Source organism: Polistes canadensis, unplaced genomic scaffold, assembly GCF_001313835.1.
Source record: "Polistes canadensis isolate GaletaPanama2010 unplaced genomic scaffold, ASM131383v1 scaffold_51, whole genome shotgun sequence".
NCBI classification, from domain to species: domain Eukaryota; kingdom Metazoa; phylum Arthropoda; class Insecta; order Hymenoptera; family Vespidae; genus Polistes; species Polistes canadensis.
This window is the reverse complement of record NW_014569598.1, coordinates 812,121-835,288: the sequence shown is the minus strand read 5'-3', so window position 1 is coordinate 835,288 and position 23,168 is coordinate 812,121. Positions and strand designations below refer to the sequence as shown.

Here is a 23,168-nt window from a genome sequence, read left to right as displayed (position 1 = left end):
CGAGGGCTGGGGGTGGGAGGTGGTAGAACGGGAGTAGTAAAGAGGCAAAAAGAAAAAAGGGGAAAAAAGGACAAAAGGAAATAAAAAGCGTGGCTGACTAGGGGTGGGGTGGGGAGGACGAAGGTACTAGTCGTACAATTCGTAAAACGGGGGATGAGATTTAACTCGGCACATGCGTCAACTCGCGCGAGCACATTGCCCAACCAGAGTTTGGGTTGGTTCAACGGTAGGAACGAAAGAACAGGGGCGTGCTCTCGATAGGCGGAGTCCGGTGTAACACCCTCTTCGAATATCCTAACTGAGAAAGAGGTATACACGTATCTTGAGTTTCTATAGTAGTAGTACGAGGGGGGGATTACTTGTCCAGCAAGTTTGTGTTGGTACACAACTATAGTGGCCAGTGGTAGGGGCACGCTCGAGGATGCCAGTCTTCTCCGGGACACGGATCCGGACAGCAGGATACTTTTTGATATTTCCTCCTCTTCGTCGAACCGCGAGCTAAAACTTTTCTTTCATTTTGTTGTTGTTGTTTGATTGTGTTAAATCCTCCTGACTATTTTTATATTCGATAAATTGAAAAAGGTGAATGTTGCTTTGTGAATGGGGCAACTATTATAAGTGTAAAGATGAAACCGAAGATTGAGGATTCGTGACCCTTCTTCTTTTTATCGACGGGATAAAAGATGAAGGTAAGTTATTTCTTTATTCCTTTTTTTTTTTTTCTTTCTTCTTCGCTAATATTTCTATGCGGTTTCTCACGTTTCGTCGGGTCATTTGTTTATAATAAATTGGATAAATCGAGTACGTATGATGTATCCATTCGAATGGACTAAAATGAAAATTATTAGGGAAAAAATTAGTCACAGTTATGAATGAAAATTAATTTTGAATAATTTATTGTGTGAATAAATTGGAAGAAATGTGTGTGAATAGGTGAATTATTGAAAATATTATAGTGTATGGGGTGAGTTTAGTGTTATTAGAGAGAGGGCGGTGCTGTGGTTAAAGGTGCAGTTTCGATATTCGGTAGTGAGTAGTCGGTAGGCCGAAACTCGTTTGACCCTTGCACTCGGACATTTCTCATTTTGTCAGCTCATCTCCGTCGCCTCGACTTAAAAAATGACTTCTATTATTCTTTCTCATTACTGCTTGATTGCGTTGCCTGAACCACCTACGATGGCAAATAACGTGTTGGATATTTTTCATTGACAAACATTTTCTCGACAAAGTTAATAAACTTCAATTCTATTTAATGTTATTGTCATTTGTTAATCTCCACAAATGTTCATCAAATTAACAGCTTGGAAATACCTCTTCAATCTCAAATATATGTTTGAATATTTTTCTGATTATAACAAAATTAATATATCGTTATTTTATATACCTTAGCGGTATATTTTTTATACTATCTTAAAATATTTAAAAATAGATTCACACAGTTACAAATCATCGAATTATTTTTGAAGAGAAAGTTAATGTTCGTCCTGTAGGAAAGATTTTTTAAGGTTTTTTAGGTTGGTTAACCTGTTTTTTAGTTGGGTTAACCTGTTGTAAGTTGTATCCTTGATTTTACTCGGAAATCAGTTAAAATATAATAGATTTCTCTTTCTAAACAGGATTTTCTTGTCCTACATTCATCTCCTTTTCTCATCTCGTTTCTTAAAGTAAAAGTTCCAACTGCCTAAGATATTTTAGTAATCCTTGCAGCAGGTAAAGATTTTTCCTTCTCTTTTTTTTTCTTTAATTCTATTAAAATGTATAATATTAAATGATGAAAGAGTATCACGAAATTGTACGTAGAAATTTCTTGAAAGTGTATAAATTTTATATTTATGTATAAATGTGTGGTGGTGTTACCTGAAGGAAAATCTTTTTAAATCATAATACGAATATCCTGTGTTACGTTGTACAGTCGATAGATTTTTGTCGATCGGTGTTGACGTTAAATAGTTGATGATCGAAGGAAGGTGTGAAAAAAGAAAGGGGAAGAAAGAGACGAGGAGAAAAATCATCTTAAAAGAATCGACGTCACTGAATCTTTCCGTCAGCATATCGAAAAGCTAGAGGGCATAAATCACAGGTGGGAAGTTCGACTTTGCCTTCGGCAGATCATAAATCAATGGCCGTCCAGTTATACGTGAAATGATTACCACTCGACGTGGAACGGACAGAACGAACGAGGAATAGAAAGAGAAACAAATGAACAAAATAAAAAATAATATTAAGACCCGTCGGATCCTCTCTCTCTCTCTCTCTCTCTCTTCCTCTACTTCTTTTTCTATTGAAAATTGCCTGTCTTCGATGTATCAACCTTTTTATTTATTCCCAATATCGAAATTCTTAAGCAAAGCTTATTTTTTGCATCGATCTTTTTTATCCATTGGTAAATTTCATTTCAAATCTATCATAGAAATTCGTCGAATTACTTTCACGTCAAATTACATATGTAATTTGAATAATGTATCGTGTCAAAATGTTATTTTCGTATTTTTAGAATAGGTTGCAATGAAATTGTCGAAAATGAGGTTTTGTAATAAAGCAGAGTTATTCGATTAGTTAACGAAACACTGTATCGTTTAATCACTTAGATTGACCTAAAGGATAGGTATCTGTTTGTAAGAAGTTAGCTTAGCAAACAGGGTAAGCGTGGGACGTAGGGTTTTTTTAGGTTAAGCACTCTGGTGTAACACGTAGCATGATTTTCTTCTCCTTAGCCAGGAGCAAAGCACAAATGGCAAAACTATAGCTATCCCCACGCATACTTTGGTATCCTGGCTAGGGAGAGCAACGTCATTTATCAACTCGAGAGAGGCTTCAGACTCCTCGGTTGATTATTTTTCTTTTTCCTCGTACCTATATTAATTGAGATTTGGAGCCCGCAGCAAAAGACTCGATGCGACTTATCTTACACAACCCGGAAACTTGCTCTCGACACACACAAAAGGCTATTTAGAAAATAAAATAAAAAAGGAACTAACAACGTTAGATTTGCTTTTCGATTTTCCACGCTTTGTTCGTGAATAAACTGCATACTGGTTGTTATTGGAACGGTTTCTCGCGTTTAACGGACTACTTGGAATTCTTTTCAAGCTGGTGCCCAGTCAGCTGGCCTTACAGCAACGCGAACGATTCAATTTTATTACCAAATCAAACCGACGACATACTGATTTTATGGATCGAATAATAAATCCTATCGAATTTCATCCTCCTCGATTCTCCATATATTCAATCTATAAACGTTCCACCCAAATTTATCAAATATCTCATACATATTTATTGCTCTTCGATTCGAAATTCATTTCAATTCGTTTATTTTCTTTTTTTAGGCCGAATTGGAAATAGACAGCGAGTGTTCGGATAGCATGATCTGCTCTACCAACAACAACAACAACATCAGTGCCAATAACAACAACAACAAAAGCAACACTCAGAATAATAATAATAATATTAACAACAACAACAACAACAACAACTGTCATGGGTCTGGTAAGAAAGGAAACAATGCAACTGCGTTGACGAAGGGTACTATTATGGCTGGGAGTGGTATTGGTGTTAAAGAAAATGGTCAACAACAGGATAACATGGAAATGGATTGTGGCGGTTGCGGAGAAAGTGTCCGAGAACGTACCGTTCTATGTGTTGGGGGTCGAACATGGCACTCGAGATGCCTCAAGTGTTGCGCCTGTGCCAGACCCCTGCATGATCAACACTCCTGTTTTCTTCGAGGAATGAGACTCTATTGTCGACAAGATTACGCTTTGTAAGTTGATTTTAACGCTTTGTTTTAATCGTCATTTTGATTTGGAATTATCTAGATCGGAATTTCGAGTTTTTCCCTTTTTTTTTAATCACATTGACTATCTCTTTTATACCCTGGTGAAAAAAGCAATAACAATTTCGTATCATATCAGTTATTTGAAATAACTATTCGATCATATTTTACTCGAACCGAATTCGATCATACCGAATGAACGAAAACCTTCGAATAGGAAAATAAAGAAAATTATACAACATTTTTGTTATCTCCTCTTTTTAACAATTTGTTGTCCGTTGATCCTGATGATATACGATTACATCCGTTTCTCGGTTGCGTTCCATTCATAAGGAGAACGGGATAACGCAGGATATTCGGCCGGTAGTAGGCGATCCAGTAGTTGGATTACGGATTATCGATGGAAGCCAATAATATTCGTTCGTATCGAAGAAGGCGCGCAGTGTGGCGCCCTGCTGATTCGAGGACGGTGCCCAAAGCCGATCTTAAGAAGACGTTTCTCGGCTACCACTACGGGAGCTCGTCTCCAAAACAGAACTACATTTACTTTTTTTTCTCTTGGTGTATCACCTACTTCTAATATTATTTCAAAAATATTTAATAATCATAATAATAATAATAATAATAATAATAATAATAATAATAATAATAATAATAATAATAATAATAATAATAATGTGTGTGTGAAATATATATTTTTGTCTTCAAAATAAATCATTGTCAATTATTTGTTATACAATAGTTTGCATTAGGAATTGCAATTTTGCATATTAATCCCGTTCAAGTAAACGTCCACCTATGAGTAGTATTGTTTTACTCGTATATATATAATTTCAAATTGATTTCAATAGTTCTACGAGTAAAAACGTAAATTTTCTTTGTCATCCGAGATGTGATTGATCGTTAAAAATATGAATAGGTAGCGTCTCTTCCGTGATATTTGAAAATTGTTAGAAAATTCTTATCGGTTAATGGATAACTAAAGAAAGGTCACGTGGCTTACGGATCTATGAACGTAGAGATTTACAGATCACATATGTATGTGTTGTTACCGTGGGTTACTTTGGACGTAAGAGTGCTTTGCCGTTGGGTGATTAATGTCTTTCGATGCTTCTTCTTCTTCTTCTTCTTCTTCTTCTTCTTCTTCTTTATCTTCTTCCTTTTCTTTTTCCTATTCTTTTTCCTATTCTTTTTCATCGTTGTCGTCGTTGTCGTCGTCTCCTCCTTCAGACCTCACGTACAGTCGGCTATTCACATCACTGTACACTCATGCTCGTGCACGACCTGCGAAGTCACGTTGACGTAGAAGGTGTCCCGATGCCGGTGAACCCGAAGAAAAAGCCGAACCGTGTCTTGGGGCCGTGTCTTGGGACCGTGTCTTGGGACCGTGTCTCGGGACCGTCGGGATCTATGCTCGATCATCGCAACATTCGCGATCCTAAGGATCTAGAGATTCAACAGGAAGGATCATTGGGTTGGAATTCTTCAACGGAGAGAGACAGAGACATTCATCTTTTAGGGATCGTTTGTGTTCTCATATAGATACGAAAATTGACTTTATAATTTTCTTAATAAATTATTAAAATCGAAAATGAGATTAGAGGACAATAAGTTTTAGTAGGAAACTTTTACGCGACAAGGGTCTATTATAGAATATTTCGATATTCTAAAAGGGGGTGGGGGGAGGGTAGTTTAGGGAAAAAGAACAACGGGTAAATATCCTAGCAGTACGTTGTACATGTACTACGTGGGTGCCGAGTCACGAGTCGAGGCTGCCGAGTGTCAGTGTTCCAAAGGTCTAAGGAATTCGCCTCGTAAGGCCCCGGTCCTCGGGGCCTCGTTCTTTTTTCTCTCTTTCTATCACAAGGACCCCGGCGCTTTTCAAGTCGCGAGAGCTGCCTTTTAAATTAATAAATATTCACTGACACTTTCACCCATCCTCTTGCGTTATCGAGCGCGCTCCTTTAACCCTATCGTAAGGGCCGACGAAAAAAAATGAAAAAAGGGGGAGAGAAAAAAAAAGAAAAAAAAAAGAAAAGAAAAGAAAAGAGAGAACAAAAATTGTTCTATTAGCAAGTTCTTTACCTTCGACCGAAATGATTCAACTTGGGTTCATTACAGAGAGGAGGAGGAAGGTCTTCTACGAAATATTCTAGCATACTTAATATATTTCAACTATTCACCCTGTGTTTGTAATTTGTATCGAAATGAGAATAAACTGTAATGAAGAAGATAATCTTATTGAGGGTAAAAAGTTTATCCAATTGGTCGTATTTCGTTTAAATAGGTAGGGAAAACACACACTTAATAGTAAATCGTAAAGAATGCATTGGAAGGGCTAATTACTCGGCAAGTCGCACGATCGGCGTGTACCTCGGTCGGCGAGTAGGAGCATCGTGATCGTGATCTGCATGCAGATTGTAGGTAAGAGAGTGCTGCATTACTGGGGTCGGCTAGCATCCGACTTAATCCTCCGTTGACTTATAGGGCCCGCCTATGTCGAAGAACAAATGAATAAATTAGGGCGGAGCCGTTTGGTAGCCGACGTACGACTCTCAAGATTTATAGATACCCGATACCAGTTCTCTCTCTTGTACCTTGGTTACACAGGCCTTTATTTTACTCCCTTCACGAGTTAAGAGTATAAGAGGGAAAGGGTGGCGCCACTGTTTATGCAAATGGCACCTTACCCAATCTCTTCGAAGATATCGCGATTTGATTCGACTATGCGGTAGCTGTTGTTTCTCTCTCTTTCTTTCTCTTTCTCTTTCTCTCTCTCTCTCTCTCGTCTAGGTGTCCGAGACAGGGCTTCTAGGCGTGCCCTTTACACGATCAACATAACCAATAATACCCCGAAAATATCTTCGATACGAAGATGACTGTGCACAGGACCGAGACTAATCCCTTCCCTGGCTTACCATATTTTTCCATACAATAACCCTACTCTCGATGGAGGACCAATGAATTCTTTTTTCTTTTTTTTTTCTTCTTCTCCTTCTTATTCTTTTGCGTGGTTGCTCTTCCCTTTGAATTTTTATATTTCCAGTTTGATCCCATCCAACTGTTTTTCTTCTTTTCTTTTCACTAGGAAAACGTTGAAGGTTCCTTTGTACGAAAGTTACGGGCCGAAAGTTTTCTTTAAAATGCTTGGAAATTTGATATGTTCCAATTTTACATGTAAAGTATTTTCAAATGAGGTTATTGTACAATTTGTGATGTCACGAACTTGATAATTGGAATAGAAAAATGTTTGAAAATTGGATACTTTGATATTGTGAAGTGTTCAAAAGGTAGATTAGAATTACAAGTAAAATTTGTACACGCATGGCAGTACAACAGAGAGTTTGTAGAAAACTAAAATAAACGGGTTGCGGGCTCGTAAAAAAAAGTAACAGTAATATAATAACGTATTGAGTTATTTAATAAACAATTGGAACGTTAAAGGGCTATCATCGTCGGTAGAAAATCAAAGGGTTCGAATCATTTGTTGAAGCCGTGACTGAGACGTCGAGATAATCTCGACGTAATCTACTTCCCGAATCGCGATGGCAACCTCTCTTAAACGATGCGGTGCCCCTGCTTTCTGACGCGCGCCTTTCGAAGGGCCGCTGGTGGACGTAGTATGTTAATGAGGACAGGACCGTGTTGGGTCCGTGTTGGGTCCGGCGGTCCTCAATGAACCTGCTTGTTGCGAGACGCGAAATCAAAATAAGTTCAACGTTTTTCGTCTTTCCGCTACAAAACTCGAACCTTTGTCCCCACCCCTTCCCCGTTTGCGTTTCGTTACCTTATATATAGTTATTTGACGTTGAGTATTTGTGAAAACGATTCCATCATCTTTTTTTCCATTGAAAATTGGAGTTGTTTTTTTTTTGTTAACCGAGTCCCTTAAAAAATTGTATTGTTTCAGAACATTCGGTGCTAAATGTGCGAAATGCGGACGAAGCGTTGGTGCAGGTGATTGGGTTAGGAGAGCCCGCGAAAGGGTTTACCATTTGGCTTGTTTTGCCTGTGATGCTTGTTCGCGTCAGTTATCGACCGGTGAACAATTTGCACTGTTGGATGCTCGATTACTATGTAAGGCACATTATCTCGATGTGGTCGAGGGTAATAATACTTCTTCCTCCGAAGATTGTGATTCCGAACACGGTGGGAAGGGTAGTAAAACGAAAAGGGTGAGAACAACCTTCACCGAAGATCAACTTGCCGTATTGCAAGCGAATTTTCAATTAGATAGTAATCCCGATGGTCAGGATCTCGAGAGGATAGCACACGTAACTGGTCTGAGCAAGAGGGTTACCCAAGTTTGGTTTCAAAATTCTAGGGCAAGGCAGAAGAAACACAGCGGAAAAATTAAAACTCAAAGTGAGTTTTTTTCATATTTATTTCATTGAATTTGTTTTCGAGCTTCTCTCTCTCATGGTATTCGCGTATTGTGGTATAATTCAATGGAACATGATTCCATAATTCGACGAGCATTTGGTTATTTTCACAGTGCACCATTCACCGCCAATGCATCACCCAACGGAATTGTATACCAGTGGGGTGAGCGTTGTCGGAGCCTACTTAGGTGGTTACCAAGGTGGCAGTGCCGGAAGCGAAAGTCCCGGAAGTCCATTAACTCCACTGACACCAATGACACCCTTAACACCAACCACTCCTACTCATCATCAGCCACAATTTTGTCATCAGGCGGGATAAAAATCTACCCGATGCTTTTTTGCTGATCTTTTTTTTTTTTTATATATATATATATAATATGTACATAGAGAAAAATAAGACGAGAGCCGAGTTAAAAAAAAAGAATGATCGGTGGTAAAAGGTTTTGTTGAGTTTCTTCGGAAAAATTCGTGCTAAATTTATATATATATATATATATATATATATGATATTTATTTTTAGAAAAAGAGAAAATTATATTGACAAAAATTTAAAAATATTATAAATTGAATTAATTTATTATGCACTTTTTTAATATTGTTGTAATTTATATTAAAATTAATATATATATACTAAGTATTTATATCTGTTTACAGATCCGCACGAACTTTCTCGACAACCCTAATAGTTTAATATCATAAACGAGCTTTCGATTTTTATTTATTTGACGTCAGCGATTTATATCGGTGAAAATTTCGAAGAAGAAAATATTAATAATAAAAAGAGAAAAGAGGTATACACGTAAAAATAATGAACGAAATGAAATTTCTTATTATTATCCTTCATCTAACAAGAATGAAAGACGAAAAACGAATTTGTATGAATTAAAATAAGTTTAAAGAAGAGAAAGAAGAAGAAGAAGAAGAAGAAGATACGTATAAGTAAACTTGCTTTGATATTTTTTATATAAATAAGATTGTAAATAAATCAAATCCACCCTCTTCTTCCATTCTTATCGAACCTCTTTTGTACATAAAAAATCTCCTTAAATAATGTGCGATAATAATATGTAAGATAACGTTCTTGCACATTTTATCATTGCAATGTTGTAAGCCATATTGTTAATAATAAAAATGTCTTTTTGCTGTTATACAATACATGCATTTACGTTATTGGCATTAATTTTTTGTTCTTTATATTTCTCTAACAAATATAATAATTAATAAAAGCAAGTACCTTAAACCGTTTTGCGAATGAGTAAAAAATATAGGAATGTTCGTTTTAAGGATTTTCAGGTACTGTAGGTATTTTTATATATGTATACATATACATATATCTATTTGCGTGTTTGTATACTCAACCGTATATTTTATATCAGCATAGTTTACAATATTTACATCATAGTACATTTATATTAAATAAAATCATTACAGCATTTTTCGTTCTCTAATTGTAAGTATTGCAAAAGATACTTTCACTGGGAATATTGCTTCGTGACGTCATTCAAAATGACATCAACTATTACAACCTTGTTTCAGGTTGATTTTCTTTCGAATAAATGTAAAAGATTTACATTTTTTATAGATTTATGAGAACCAATGAAAATTTATCAGATAAAGATCGAACGATTTACAAATCAAATTATTTATGTACAGGACACCTAAATATCTCTCCTTTGCATTATCGCAGGAGGGTCGAAGCCATTTTTTAATGAAATTTCAAAGTCATCGATGGAACTCTATATTTTGTTAGCAATATTCTTGTAGAGCATGGACAAAAACGAATTCCAATTCGCCAATCCCGTAATCTATAGATCATTATCGATCGATCATCGAATGATCCATAGTTGTCGCGATTACTTCATCGATTTACTTATAAAATTATCATCTATATAATAGACTATATAGATTCATAAATAATTTCTATAGATGTCTGGATTTTTGTTTTTTTTTTTTTTGATGATTTCATCTTTAAAAAAAAATGATTGATTTAGATATTACGAGTTCGTTATCGAGTTTCGAGTGATAATTGGCACGTTTTCATTAACGAATCGAATCTACTTTCGAAATTCTTGACAAAATTGTCCGAAATTAAGAAAAAAAACAAAAAATCGGCTCTAATAGCCTCTCTCTCTAATATCCTATACAATTGGATTAGTTAAACGAACTTATTTTTTTTTCAAATCCACCACTTATGCTAAAAACAAGTAGGCATTTAAAGAGAAAAATAAAGGATGGAAAGTATACCTTAGATCTTGTCGAGTTCTAAGATAAATGAAAATACAACGCGCCGTTGGATGGTCCATCCGGAATTAGCGTTAGAACGAAAGCTAATATATATATTCGAAAGATAAGAAAAAGATAAAAGAGTATATACAAATACTTAAATCGATCCAACGGCGCCAATTATACTTCGTTCGGCATCGATAACATCATGGAATCTTGCGAGAGTTCATCCATTGATTGTTCCGAACCTAAAAATAGGAAGAACAAAAGCATGCAGAGCTCGAATAAAAGTTGGTTTTTTTTTTGTTATTGTAGGTCGTTTCGAAAAAATCTCGTCGTTGAAATGAACAACCATTTATTTGACAATTTTCTAAGATTCGTTGGCATACCATGATTATGATAAATCGAAGGCGTGGGACTTTTACAGACAGCTGGACTGAGTTGCACCGGTTGCTGACTGTGCTGATGTTGCTGATGTTGAAAGGAATAGGTCAGGTGTAAATTGATGTGTCGACTAAAGTCAGCCGGTGATGTTGTAGAATTTGGTGGGGATTGGTGTACTGTAATAATCGATATAAAAAAAAAAAAAAAATTAAATTATATGATCGATTATTCAAATGTAAAATACTATTGGTGTAAAAAAAGAAAGAGATCGATCGAGAAAAAAAGTTGAAATTTGAAATATTCTTGATTAATACCGTGCTGGCCTTTCATTTTTCCCGTATGAAGATGTTTCTTTTGCCTCGCTCTTGAATTTTGAAACCATACTTGCGTGACCCTTTTGCTTAGTCCAGTCACGTGTGCTATCCTTTCTAAGTCCTGCCCATCAGGATTGCTGTCCAACTGGAAATTAGCTTGGAGAACGGAAAGTTGTTCCTCGGTGAATGTTGTCCTTACCCTCTTTGCTTTGTTACCACCCTTGTGACCGCTCTCGGAGTCACCGCCTTCTGCGAAAGTATTCATTAGTTTTGCTCCCTTGTGTGCTTGATTATCAGAATAAATGTGAACATTTTTTAACTGTGTGACGATTAAAAATGACCATGATCGCTAAATGCAATAGAATTTTCATTAACCAACGTGAGTGAATTTAGATAAATATTTTCAAACGGTTTTTTCTATGCAAAAGAACTTTTTTCGTTTACATTGTATCGGATACATTCTTATATCGTTATTCGTGAACATTTTGTTCTTATTTCTTAGAACACACAATGCGTTTGTACGGATGAACGTCTGACACCCTATATTATAAGGGGTAGACCAATAAATGATTTATTAGGAAAATTTGGAATCAGAAAAAAAAACCGCACAAACTTATTGGCCAACTTAATACATTAATTTCTAATATGATTTAAGGTACTTTCATTTATAATTTAATCATTCGAGTATGAGAGATTTGTAATGAAAATGAAAGTTAATGCGTTTATAAAAATTGATTGACTATAATTCGTGAGCAATCTCACCATCGGATGAAGTGTTGTTGCCTTCGATGACATCCAAATAGTGAGCTTTGCAGAGTAAACGTGCATCTAGGAGAGCGAATTGCTCCCCAGTTGACAATTGACGTGAACAGGCGTCGCAGGCAAAACAAGCTAAATGATAAACCCGTTCTCGGGCTCTTCTAACCCAATCGCCTGCGCCTACGCTTCGTCCACATTTCGCACATTTTGCTCCGAATGTTCTGAAAACATATTATTATATTTTTTTCAAAAACAATTTCTACGCAAAGTTTGTATTAAGTTGCCCGAAAAGTTCGTGACGATTTAATAACGATACACACACACACACACAGTCGACGTGTATATTTTTTATCTATTTATTTGAAAAGAAAAAAGAAAAAAAAAACAAAATATGCATGCTGGGGTATGATAATGCAATGGGGGAATATTATTTTTAGTCGTTCGTATTGAAGAGAACATCCGGCATTGATAAATAAAACGAATTCGCAGCTGCATAGAAGGATTAAAGAGAAAAAAAAAAAAAGAAAAAAAGAAATAACGAAAGAGAAAAATGTTTAGTAGAGTCGCGTGCTTACTGGAATATATCCATTGCGATTTATCAGGGATCGTCGCTTACAAAAATCTTACGCGCATGAACTTAAATCCATTATCGATGCACGCATTTATGTTCTAATCAATTTAATGGTCTTCGATTTATGATGATCGCAAAACGATGGAAAATATGTGTATAACTTATATCACAAATGGTTAAAAAAAAAAAAAAAAGAAAAGCACAAAATAATGAGCATAGTTAAATAAAGGATTTGAACATTTTGTAAATTCTTTTTTGTATTTTCATTCGGTAGAGACCCTTTGGCATTTAGAGGAGAGCAAAGGGATCCTTTTTTCGCATTAATTACCGATATACTCGTGAAGTAGAAAGCGTAAGACAAGGGGAAGGATCGTAAGGGGGTGTATTGCTGTTAAATGAAAGCCGCTCGTAATCTGTTGAGCTTCTTCGTTGACAAAAAGAAACAAATAGAAGAGGAATAAGAAGAAGAAGAAGAAAAGAAACGATTTCGCAGGTTTCTTTTGGTTCTCCAAGTTCCACTCGCGCGATTAGATAAGACCCTGTTTAGTTGGGGAGAAGGAATAGTCCACCGAAGATACGACTTCTTACTCTTGCGACAAATAAACAAATGTTTTTAAAAAGACTGGAGACAGTCTTACTGGAAGTAAGTAGCAACGACCAATGTCCCGCGTGTTTCACGGTCATTTATTATCTCCTTTAGCACGTGAAAAGCGAACTGAGATCGTTCCTCTATAAGTGTATTCCTTTATAGTTGCAGTATCTACTTGTATATAACTTCTTCGAAGATTGCTTGTAATTAATTCTTATATATTTTTTCTTTTATATTTTATTAATGACCATTATTAATATAATCGAACAATATGATGAATATTCGTTTCGCGGAATGTCTTTGAATAAAAAAATAGTTAATACATTTGAAAGAAGAAGTAGTTTAGAACAATCGATACTGTTTTGTGATAATTACAAAATTAATACAAATGTATAATTTGTTTATTAAGTTCGCGTTCAATTTAAGAATAAATAAAATGATTTGTTTTTTAATTTTTGGGGTAAACTCCTTGCATCTATAAGAAGAAAAGAAGAAATAAAAAATAAAATCAAGATAAAAAGGTAGGGGTTCGATGTAAACGGTAGCCATGTACCGGCAGCGACACGAGCGTGCTACACGACACACGCACGTATAGCACGTATAGCTAGATGAATGGCACTGGAGAATCTTTCCCCACCAATTCCTCCTCCTTCTCCACCTCCTCCTCCACCTCCTACTCCTTTCTTAACTCGATGTGTGTGCTTCGAGCGGTAATTAAACAACGACTAGCCAGCCATTAGCCCATTATCATATTCATGAACACGGAAAGTGCATCCCGATTCCTCGTCCGGTTTCGCCGGACTAAGCGAACGAACGTTCTAAGCATGAAGGGACGCAAGTCAGACCCTTCCGCCCCCACGCTGGGATATCTTATGAGGCCACGCGACTACCCTGGTGGGCCTGACACCTCCAGGGTGGTGCTGGTGGTGCTGGTACCTGGCCCCAAAAGAGTACTAACCTTTTCCCTATCATCAAATGTTTCATCGATCTTTCCCATCATCCGCAAAGAAAATTTTCGTCTAATATTAAAGTTCAATTTGTGGGATTTTTTTGGAATCGTTAAGGGAAAAAAGTACGCGTTAATGTCGCGTCAGTATATAGTTTTGAATCATTTATCAGACTAGAGGGAGAGAGGGAAGTAAGAGAGGTCGGATCTTTCGAAATCCCTTCTTGTCGACGACTCTACGGGTCGTGGATCTCGTCGACCGGGTCATCGTAAGGCAGCATTACGAGGCGAAAAGCACGAGTCAAAAAATTACGTGGCAGATTCCTCGGGACCTCCCGCATGTTCGTTCTTCCCGTAAAACCGTGCCCATTTCTTATTCGTAAAACTTATTAATTATTATTCTCGCACCGTGTACTTTATATTCCTTGATAAATGTCGATCTATGATAATCAAACGTAAAATATTGTTTGAAAATATTTCAACGATCGATCCGAAATTCGAATCTTTCACATTCCTCTATTGAAATATCGTCCGAAAAAAATAGCTTTCATCGGGTTCATAATTTCTCATTACACATGGATTGTCAATCTAACAGAACATTTCCGACTGTCAATTGAGTTAAGATTTTGTTCGTTGACTCTGTTGTTATTTCTACTATTCCCTTTTCGTCGATTTTTCCGTTTGATAATGCCGACAACGATATCGAGCTTGATATCCGTCGCGATCGGATATCACGATACTTGACTTTGGTCAAGTATCAGCAATATATTGGTGAGCCGGCCAGGTGACTGTGCTAACTGATTGACAGTTGGATAAACACGTTGGGAAGTCTTTGCTCGAGGATCGTCTATACAATCGATGAGTCATTTCGAGCTCTTCGAAGTCCTATGCGAGAGAAGAGAGAACAAAAAAAAAAAAAGAGAAAAAGATATACGTCCATACACACGAGGCTACTAGCGGGATCACGCATGCTCCTTTTTTTCATCTCCTGTAACGAACATTTCTATGCCAAAGTTCATCATTTATATAAGCAAACGTATCTTCTAATATTATTTTCTTTCGCGTGAAATATTCTGACAACATTTAACGCGCAACGTGCGCAATCAAATTACACACGAGTATCCTAATTAAAGTGTCGTTAACGCAGCCTTAGCAAAATGTAAGTAAACCAAATATGACTGTTTTATCTTTTCTCATACATCGGATTAGTGAATAATTATTTACGCCAATAGTAATATTAGAAAGAAGAGACGTAACATATTTTGATACACGGCAGTTCCTCACTCGTTCTTTTTTTCTTTCATAACTATAGACTCGCGTACACGTACAAACACACACACACACACACACATCTAATCGAATCCATTTCGATTACGTTTCTGTCAGGTAGGGCACTAAATCGAGAAAAGCCAAGAGATATCTCGTATATGAATCGAAACGCGGGTTCGATAACGGTGCCAATTACACGTTGTGTTCCCTCTCGATTTATGTCCTCCACAAAATACTCCCTTTTATTGGTCAACGAAGATCCTGAGATTCGACTTAACTGCGTTTGCTTAATGAGCGGCACATATTATACCTAACAACGTATACGTTCTCAAGTAATAGGTGTATTGGTTAAACCCTATATCTGTATCATCGGAAGGACAACGATACTCGATTCTCAAACGTTTCGCATTCTACAAGGTTGCCGGACTAACCGGTCTATCGTTTAGATTAAAAGTAAGAAAATCTCTGGCACCCAATAATTTTCATCTAAGTGTGTTCACGGCCAAGTATGGTCAATTAAAAAAAATGACGATTTTTTTGGATATATAGAACAAACGAGTATCTTCTTCTACTTTTATTAGGTAAACAAACCGGCTAATAGAAGATTTGTTAAGATTTTTCTTTGGCCTAGTGGGCAAAAATATAAAAATGAAGAATAGTAAATGACTTACAAAGCGTAGTCGTGCCTGCAGTAGAGTCGCATGCCCCTTAAGAAACAAGAGTGTTGATCGTGCAACGGTCTGGCACAAGCACAACACCTAAGACACCTCGAGTGCCATGTACGCCCGCCAACGCACAAAATAGTTCGTTCTCGGACGCGTTCGCCGCATCCACCGCACTCCATTACACCAGGGGACATGTCCGATCCGATGAGGCCACCGGTGCTTTCCGTCGGGCCCAGACTCGGACCTGTACCTTCGCACACGCCATCGCCGTTCACATCCTCAACTTCCGTCTATAAATAAGCACAAGAGATCCAATGTTTTTTTTTATTTGTATATTTTCGAAAAACAATTGAACATTAATAACACAAGTTTTTAAGACAATAATTTTTACTAAAATAACACACACTGGTCGTTTGTCATGCAATCGAAGAGAAAAAGAAAAAGAAAAAAAAAAAGAAAAGAAACGTTAGACGTACAAAAGCAAGCCTTTCACGCATTACAAAAATACAAACCTCCGTCTGCGACTCGTACAGATCGTATTGTCCCACCCTGTATAATAAATGCAGACTCGATCGGTGAAATTCAACGTGTCACGAAAGTATGAAGGATGGTACTTTGATGGATGCGACTCTTTCCTACGTTTTCTGACAATACCCTTTCGTTCTGGATGTTGAGCATATTTTTGATCGGTTAACCGGGCCGAGAAAAATCAACTACATATCTTTTTCTCATCAGGATGGATTACAATCGGTATTCCATCTTCATTTTTATTTCATTTCAATGTCACTAGGGGTTTTCTTATTTTTTTAATAATTATTTGTTAATACTGAAATTTTTACGAATTTACGAGTATTAGTTGGAAAGACGATCTCAACGAGTCTGACGGATAAACAGCTGGTTGACGGAAACAAGGCATAGCAGGGTGCATTCTTTCAATTGTTGCACGAGATGAGTGCCTTGTCAGAACCTACCCTCTTCATCTATCTTTATCCCAACGTGAACGATTATCTTTCATGAATTTATCAACTCCCCGCGTAATAACGGGTTTACATTGATATATTTCTTATTAAGAATATGTGCGCGAGAAATCGCAGGGTTTACCGTTCGATTCCAAAAGTCGGCAACGAAGCGAGAAAAGCCGATCTGACGAATGACGAGGAATATAATAACAAAGGACAGGGTGTCGCGGGATGTTTACCCCCACCCCTAGATTTTCCCCCAGAAAATCACGCCCCTGACAGGTCTGTCGCACGCTCGGAACGAACTTTACGAGTGGAATCCAATGCATTACAAATGGCTCGGAGACGAAAGAGGGGTTGGGACTGTGGCTACTACGGGGTGGCTCGTATCACGGTACACACGTATTTGCTTTGGAAGCCATGCTCTTAGAATTCTTTCAACGTATACGCGTGTAAGGAGTACCGATACAAACATATTCTACGTGTATGTGCATAATGCCTACTTCGTAGGAAGCTGCTAACGCGTGTATCACATTACAATGACATTATGTAACTCCGCACACCCTTGTGGAACTGTGACGTACGGTTAACCAGCAACCATAACCAACCAAATGTTCGCACGTCGAACCGGCTGCAGTTACCACCCGTTGCTCGGTACTCGTTGGCTATTGGTTCAGATGATAGAACGTCCTAACGTTGCTTCGTGTAAAATAACCTCCACAAACAGATGTTTAAAGTACGATCCAAAGAAACGTTAGATTCGATCAAGAGACTTTAACCTCGGAAACGTTTGACAATCATTATTATCTATTATTTTCAGATGAAATAATAAGAAGAAGTTACATATACGCGAGCTCTTACATGTATTTGATTCGATTAGAACAGATTCACAATAGTGTAATAGGGTATAATAAATATCGGAAATTGCACTTGCCACTTGGTTTGCGAGCTTGGAATAACTCTAGTACCGCACCCACGCTAGCTTCCAAAGGCTCGGCTTTCGGAGAGTTATAGACGACAATAATGACCCCTGCTCGCATGCGAGTCAGGGTCGTAAAACGGAGGATTAGACTTCTTTTCATTATCCGTCTAATATACTGTATATCAGATATGAATTACGTGCCTACGCTAAGAGTCAAACTTAAGTCTTATCGCCGAATATTTTCACTTATTCTCATAGATCTTCGCTGTTTTATGTCCAAATAATATTACTTAGATACTACAAATATATAATCTCGATTTTATAATAGGATTTGACTTTTATTAAACTAACAGATGAAAATGAAGATTACTTAAAAATTTATCTGTTAATTCTTATTATTTAAAAGATGACTTTTTTTTAAAACTAACTAAATATCATTGGACTACATTAAAAGTGTATAACACATGTATAGCTGGAGACCTTTTTATTCTTCTATTTCTTTTCTAGCTATATATTCGGTTTGCGGGAAAATAAGTATCGTTTACAATGGGAATCGTGTCGCGAACCCAAAATGACAGGGAGCACGGAGAATCATAGGACAGACCTGGGCCCTTCATAGGGAGCCTGTTAGACCCCCTGTTGATCGGCTTTAAGCTTTGAAAGTCATACCCACTAAGGCCCCTCTTTCTTACCCTCTTGAAAAAGGGGACTGAAATCCACTCGAATGATAGAAATGGTGGCTTCATGACCATTTTGTATAAAAGCGCGTATGAAAGGAGACCAACGCGAATATGTGTTTCAATTTAGAATTTGTTGTAGCTGGGAAAGTAGGATTATTCCTTTGGGATTTCATATGATTATCCGATTATCCATCCGATATCAAAATGTATACGCATAAATACTCTACATAACATGCTAAGACTTCCTTATAGGTTATCGACAATTCAACGTTAAATTCTGAAATAAATGAAAACCAATAGGCGAGCATCAATTTATAAGTTGAAGTTGTCTTCTTTAATATCGGATTAGTAATACATTACTATCTAGTTTTCTTCTCTGCGTATTCTCACACCCACTCCGATTCCCATTACTCCTCTACTTCGCTTTGATTCCAAATGAAAAAGGGAAGGAAAAAAATATCTCTGGACTTCCTGGTGCGAAAAAGAGCGACTCTCGGTTTCTTTTTGCGTATCTGAGGCGAGTCCAGGTGACAAGTTGACAAAGTGGTCCGCTACGGGTATCCTTGTAGAGTTCTTGCAGCTAAGACGAGGATACTAATATAAGAGTGAGAGAGAGAGAGAGAGAGAGAGAGAGAGAGAGAGAGAGAGAGAGAGAGAAAGGGAGATGGTGAAAATAATACTTGTAAACTTTTTGTATCTCTCGAAGGGACTTTCGTGTGTTACCCTACGAGAGAGAGAAGGGCACGAGCTTCTTCTTCGTGCCTTATTCGTAGAAGAGATAGGCCCCTATGGTGAAACTCTCCGCAGGTATCTATGGTGTTTCTCCTTCTTCTTTTTCTTCGCTTCTTTAGGCTTGTTCTACCTTTCATGGGAGAAAGACAGAGAATGTGTAAAACGCCGGCCACTCGAAATCCATTTAAATCATCATCCGATTTTTGCTTTTACGCGGACAATGTCAGCGGTCTCGTCGTTTTTCTTCTTTTATTGTGAACATTCGAGGAATAGAAAGAGAAGCTGTGGTTGCTGCTGCTTCTGCTTTTGCTGCTCCTGCTGCTGCTGCTGCTGCTGTTGCTGCTGCCATTGCGAGAGAGAAAAAGAGATAGAAACTTCTCTTCTCCTCTATATAATTCTATTGAGAATCCGTTTCACGATTAACTCGGACCACGTATTAACCACGCGACCAAAACCGATGAACGATCTTTGCCAAAGGAACGAATGAGCCGTAACAATACTGTGTACCGAATGCTTTATCCTGCTCCTCCTCTTTCTATCTTTCTTTCTCATTTTCCTATTTTCCCTTATTCCTACACTCTTTTCTTCGGATAGTTTAAGTTTACACGCCCCACGAATTTGTAAGCCCTCGAATTCGAGGTGATACTTTGATTCTTGATTTGTATAGGAACCTTTCTAATGTCATTTGCTCGTGGAAACTGGTATAGTGTGCCTTTCTTCGTACTATTTCTATTTTATTGTTGAAAACTCTACATCTTGATCATTAGAGAAATTAGCAGCGAAAATTATTTCTTTTTTTGTGTTTTTTTTTTCTTTTTTTAAAATAATCTTTCATTTTCAATCGTTTTTAATACTTTACGTTTCCTACAAATGAATGATTATAAAAGGTGTTACGTATTACTTGTTCTTTTAAGCTGTCTTTTTTTGTTTGTTTGTTAATATTGTTTTATTTGTCTCCGATCCAAGAAGCACTTTGTCATCGACGTAGCAAAATTCCCACTCGTGTGGCTTAGAGAAATAAAATCGTTCTACCGATTAGCATAACCGCATTGGCCTGGCACAAACGCGCATCCTCGTGTGCGTGAGTTCGTCTCTTGCCCATTATTAATTCATCGTCGCAGTGCAGTTTCGAAGGAAAAAGAATAAAAAGAGAGAGAGAGAGTGAGAGAGAGAGAGAGTCATTTACATATTTTTCACATGGCTTTGTCCTCGATCCTACGCTTTATTATCATTTTATAACACCGTAAAAGTCAACGTTTTCTGGGAATTTTGAAAGGAATACGACGTGTTGACGATCAAAGCACATTCATTTTTTTGTTATCCTGATCTTTCGAATTTGGATGTCAACATTTTCGGTCAGTTTTATAACTTAATAAATGATTTTAATACAAATATTACTTCTACAAACAGTTTTATAAAAAGAATGACAAAACATATATATATATGTAAGTCTATGTATATTTAATAATTGAATAGAAATAAAATGTTAGTTAAACTCGTAATATAAAAAGAAATAAATATCTATTAAAATAAGTTTAAAATAAAAAATATAAAAGGATTAGAATAATCATAGTTCATAGCGAGGAGAAGGAACACGTTGCTCGCGTTGTACGTACATTCGTACGTACTCCCATAAGATATTTGAAAGCAAATCCTATAGAGGAGGGCAAAGCGCGACAAGCTAAAAACCGCGAAGCCGTTATAACTTCGGATAAGGCTGATGTCCAGTCGCCATTTTGCGCTTTACGTTGAGAATTTACGTCGAGAATTTACGTCGAGAATTTACTTGGAGAATTTACTGGACCACACACGTCGTACTGTAGCTGCGACGGAACTTTAGCCCACACCTTCTCGTGTGGGTTGTGGAACTGTCTCACAGGGAACACTGTGAACAACGAAAGATGAACGCGAGTATGCATCTATAGATATCTGTTAAACCGGATGCAATGCACCAACACCACCAAACTTTCATTTATATTGTCAACGAAGAAGTCCTAAAACTTTTAAAAAATCACAAACACCTAATAATCTAATAACATAATGAGAATCATGACACAAGACCATCATGATTAAATATTAAAGATAAGATAAGAGTTAACGCGTAATATCAAAATGCCACAAGTTATGCGTCAAATTGTCCTCATAAAAACGCGTTTTACTTTTATCCTTTTAAATCATTCCTAGGAGCGTTACAAAATTTTGTTCTTATCGTTCATCGTGTAAAACTAGACAACTCTTGTCCACCGACGCCATTTGTCAACCTCATCAAGCTTCCCACGTATTGTAATCTATAGGGTGTCAAAATATTTGATAATACTTAAAAACATTGAAATCAACGTCACGTGTATATACCCAAAATGACAACTCAATCATACGCTGAAGCAATAATTGCGTGCACTGTTAATTTGATCAAATTAACGATAATCGAAATTGGAATATCTTGAAAGATCCCTTTTGACATAATTTAACCTACGATGGACCCTGTGTGACCAATACAAATAAATATATTCTAACAAAGAAGATAATAGACTTTCATTTAAATGAAGCTCAGGTATAGGCGTTGGTATAAACATATTATAAGTCGACCGTACCTTCATAATTGTATTTTCTGGAAGACTGGTGGTCAATGGACCTTAAAAGGACCGAAGATGAACCCTGTGGGACACCGTACAACAACACCGTACAATTGTAGAACTGTGAAAAATCACAAAATAAAATACTCGCGACGGGCCATTTCTGGGATGGCGGTATCGCGAAAAGTGTCACTGACAAATCCAAAATAATTTTTGGCGTAGAGTTTGGCGCGCGCACACACAACCGTTGCGCGAAACGCAACGTCCGCGAGTAGAGTTTGAATCGAATCGAACAGAAAACCATAGGAAGCTTCCAACTGGTGGTAGGAGGCCACGGAGGCGTGTCACTTTTCATCTCCGTCCAATTTAGACGGCGCTATAATACTTGCCACTGATTGGCCCATTTAAGCCACGCCTATTCCACTCCGAGTACCGACAGCAGTGCCGCCACGCGGTCGCCAAAATCCTTCTATTGGTTTTAGCGTGCGCTTTGGCATGCGCTTTGGCATGCGCTTTGGCGTGCGCTCAAGCATGCGCTTAAGCGTGCGTTTCGCACGACTCTCATGGGTTGCCTTTAAAAACTACTTTCTTCCTTTGCTCAATTCACAAATGTTTATTATCGAATTTTAGAATTTTAGTTTTTTTTGTTTTAATATTATTCCTCTTATGTCTAATACAATAAACAGAATAGTAGTTATGTGCGTTCAATACGACGTTCACGTATCGTATAGGTATAATTTTGATGAATTCATTTTGTAAATATTCTTTTTATTCGATAATTAAAATCGAAACAATGATGGAATTTTCTTTCTTCTTTTTCTATTGGTCGTTATTTAATGTCAACGTTAAATTAAATTAATAGAAGTCGTCCGTTAAGAAAATATAATATATGAAAGGAAAAAGAGAAGTAAGGTGACGATAGTAGTAAAGTTCGAAATTGATTAATTGGAGTCGCCTCGGTTGCGTAGAGGGCAAAAGAAAGCTTAACATAAAAAGACAAAAAACAGGTTCGCAACTCGTTCGTTCTTTCGTTCGTTCGTTCGTTCGTTCTCTCGTTCGTTCTCTCGTTCGTCTTTTCATAGACTCATCCCGCGGCATATCCCGCGACTTCTCGCATGCATATAATCGTGTATATATGTATAGGTAACATAATAAATAAGAATACAAGGCTGCCTACAGGTACGGGTCTCGGATCCCGCCTTATATATATTTGAACTGCTACGGTGCGTCATTAAAATTATTTATGAGGAAATAAGAAACCAAAAGGGTTCCGAGTCCTCCACCTACCAATGACTTTCGCGATGACGACAACGACGACGAACGAGTAGAAGAAAAATAAGAAAAAAATAAGATAGAAAAAAAAAATAAAGCTCAATCCCAATCGAATTCTTGTTATTATGATGATACGTTTCTCTGCACTAGGTCACT

General features: G+C 37.2%; 2 protein-coding genes across 3 annotated transcripts; one reads left to right on the top strand and one right to left on the bottom strand.

Moving 5' to 3' along the window:
* The first annotated feature begins 395 nt into the window (after positions 1-395).
* Positions 396-8,545, top strand: LOC106785483 (LIM/homeobox protein Awh-like). Its single transcript, XM_014746011.1, has 4 exons — positions 396-689; positions 3,327-3,760; positions 7,683-8,137; positions 8,268-8,545. Exons 1-4 carry the CDS (start codon positions 684-686, stop codon positions 8,471-8,473), a joined length of 1,101 nt encoding a protein of 366 aa, XP_014601497.1. The 5' UTR covers positions 396-683; the 3' UTR covers positions 8,474-8,545.
* Positions 8,546-9,501: 956 nt separating this feature from the next.
* LOC106785484 (LIM/homeobox protein Awh) lies at positions 9,502-22,006 on the bottom strand. 2 transcript variants are annotated; one of them, XM_014746012.1, is made up of 6 exons: positions 21,759-22,006; positions 15,881-16,164; positions 11,838-12,055; positions 11,076-11,324; positions 10,767-10,937; positions 9,502-10,625 (listed from the first exon to the last, which is right to left on the bottom strand). In XM_014746012.1, exons 1-6 carry the CDS (start codon positions 21,762-21,764, stop codon positions 10,558-10,560), a joined length of 996 nt encoding a protein of 331 aa, XP_014601498.1. In that variant the 5' UTR covers positions 21,765-22,006; the 3' UTR covers positions 9,502-10,557. The 2 variants fall into 2 exon arrangements, with proteins under 2 accessions (XP_014601498.1, XP_014601499.1); XM_014746013.1 differs by having other exon boundaries at positions 11,076-11,321.
* Between the last annotated feature and the right edge of the window lie 1,162 nt (positions 22,007-23,168).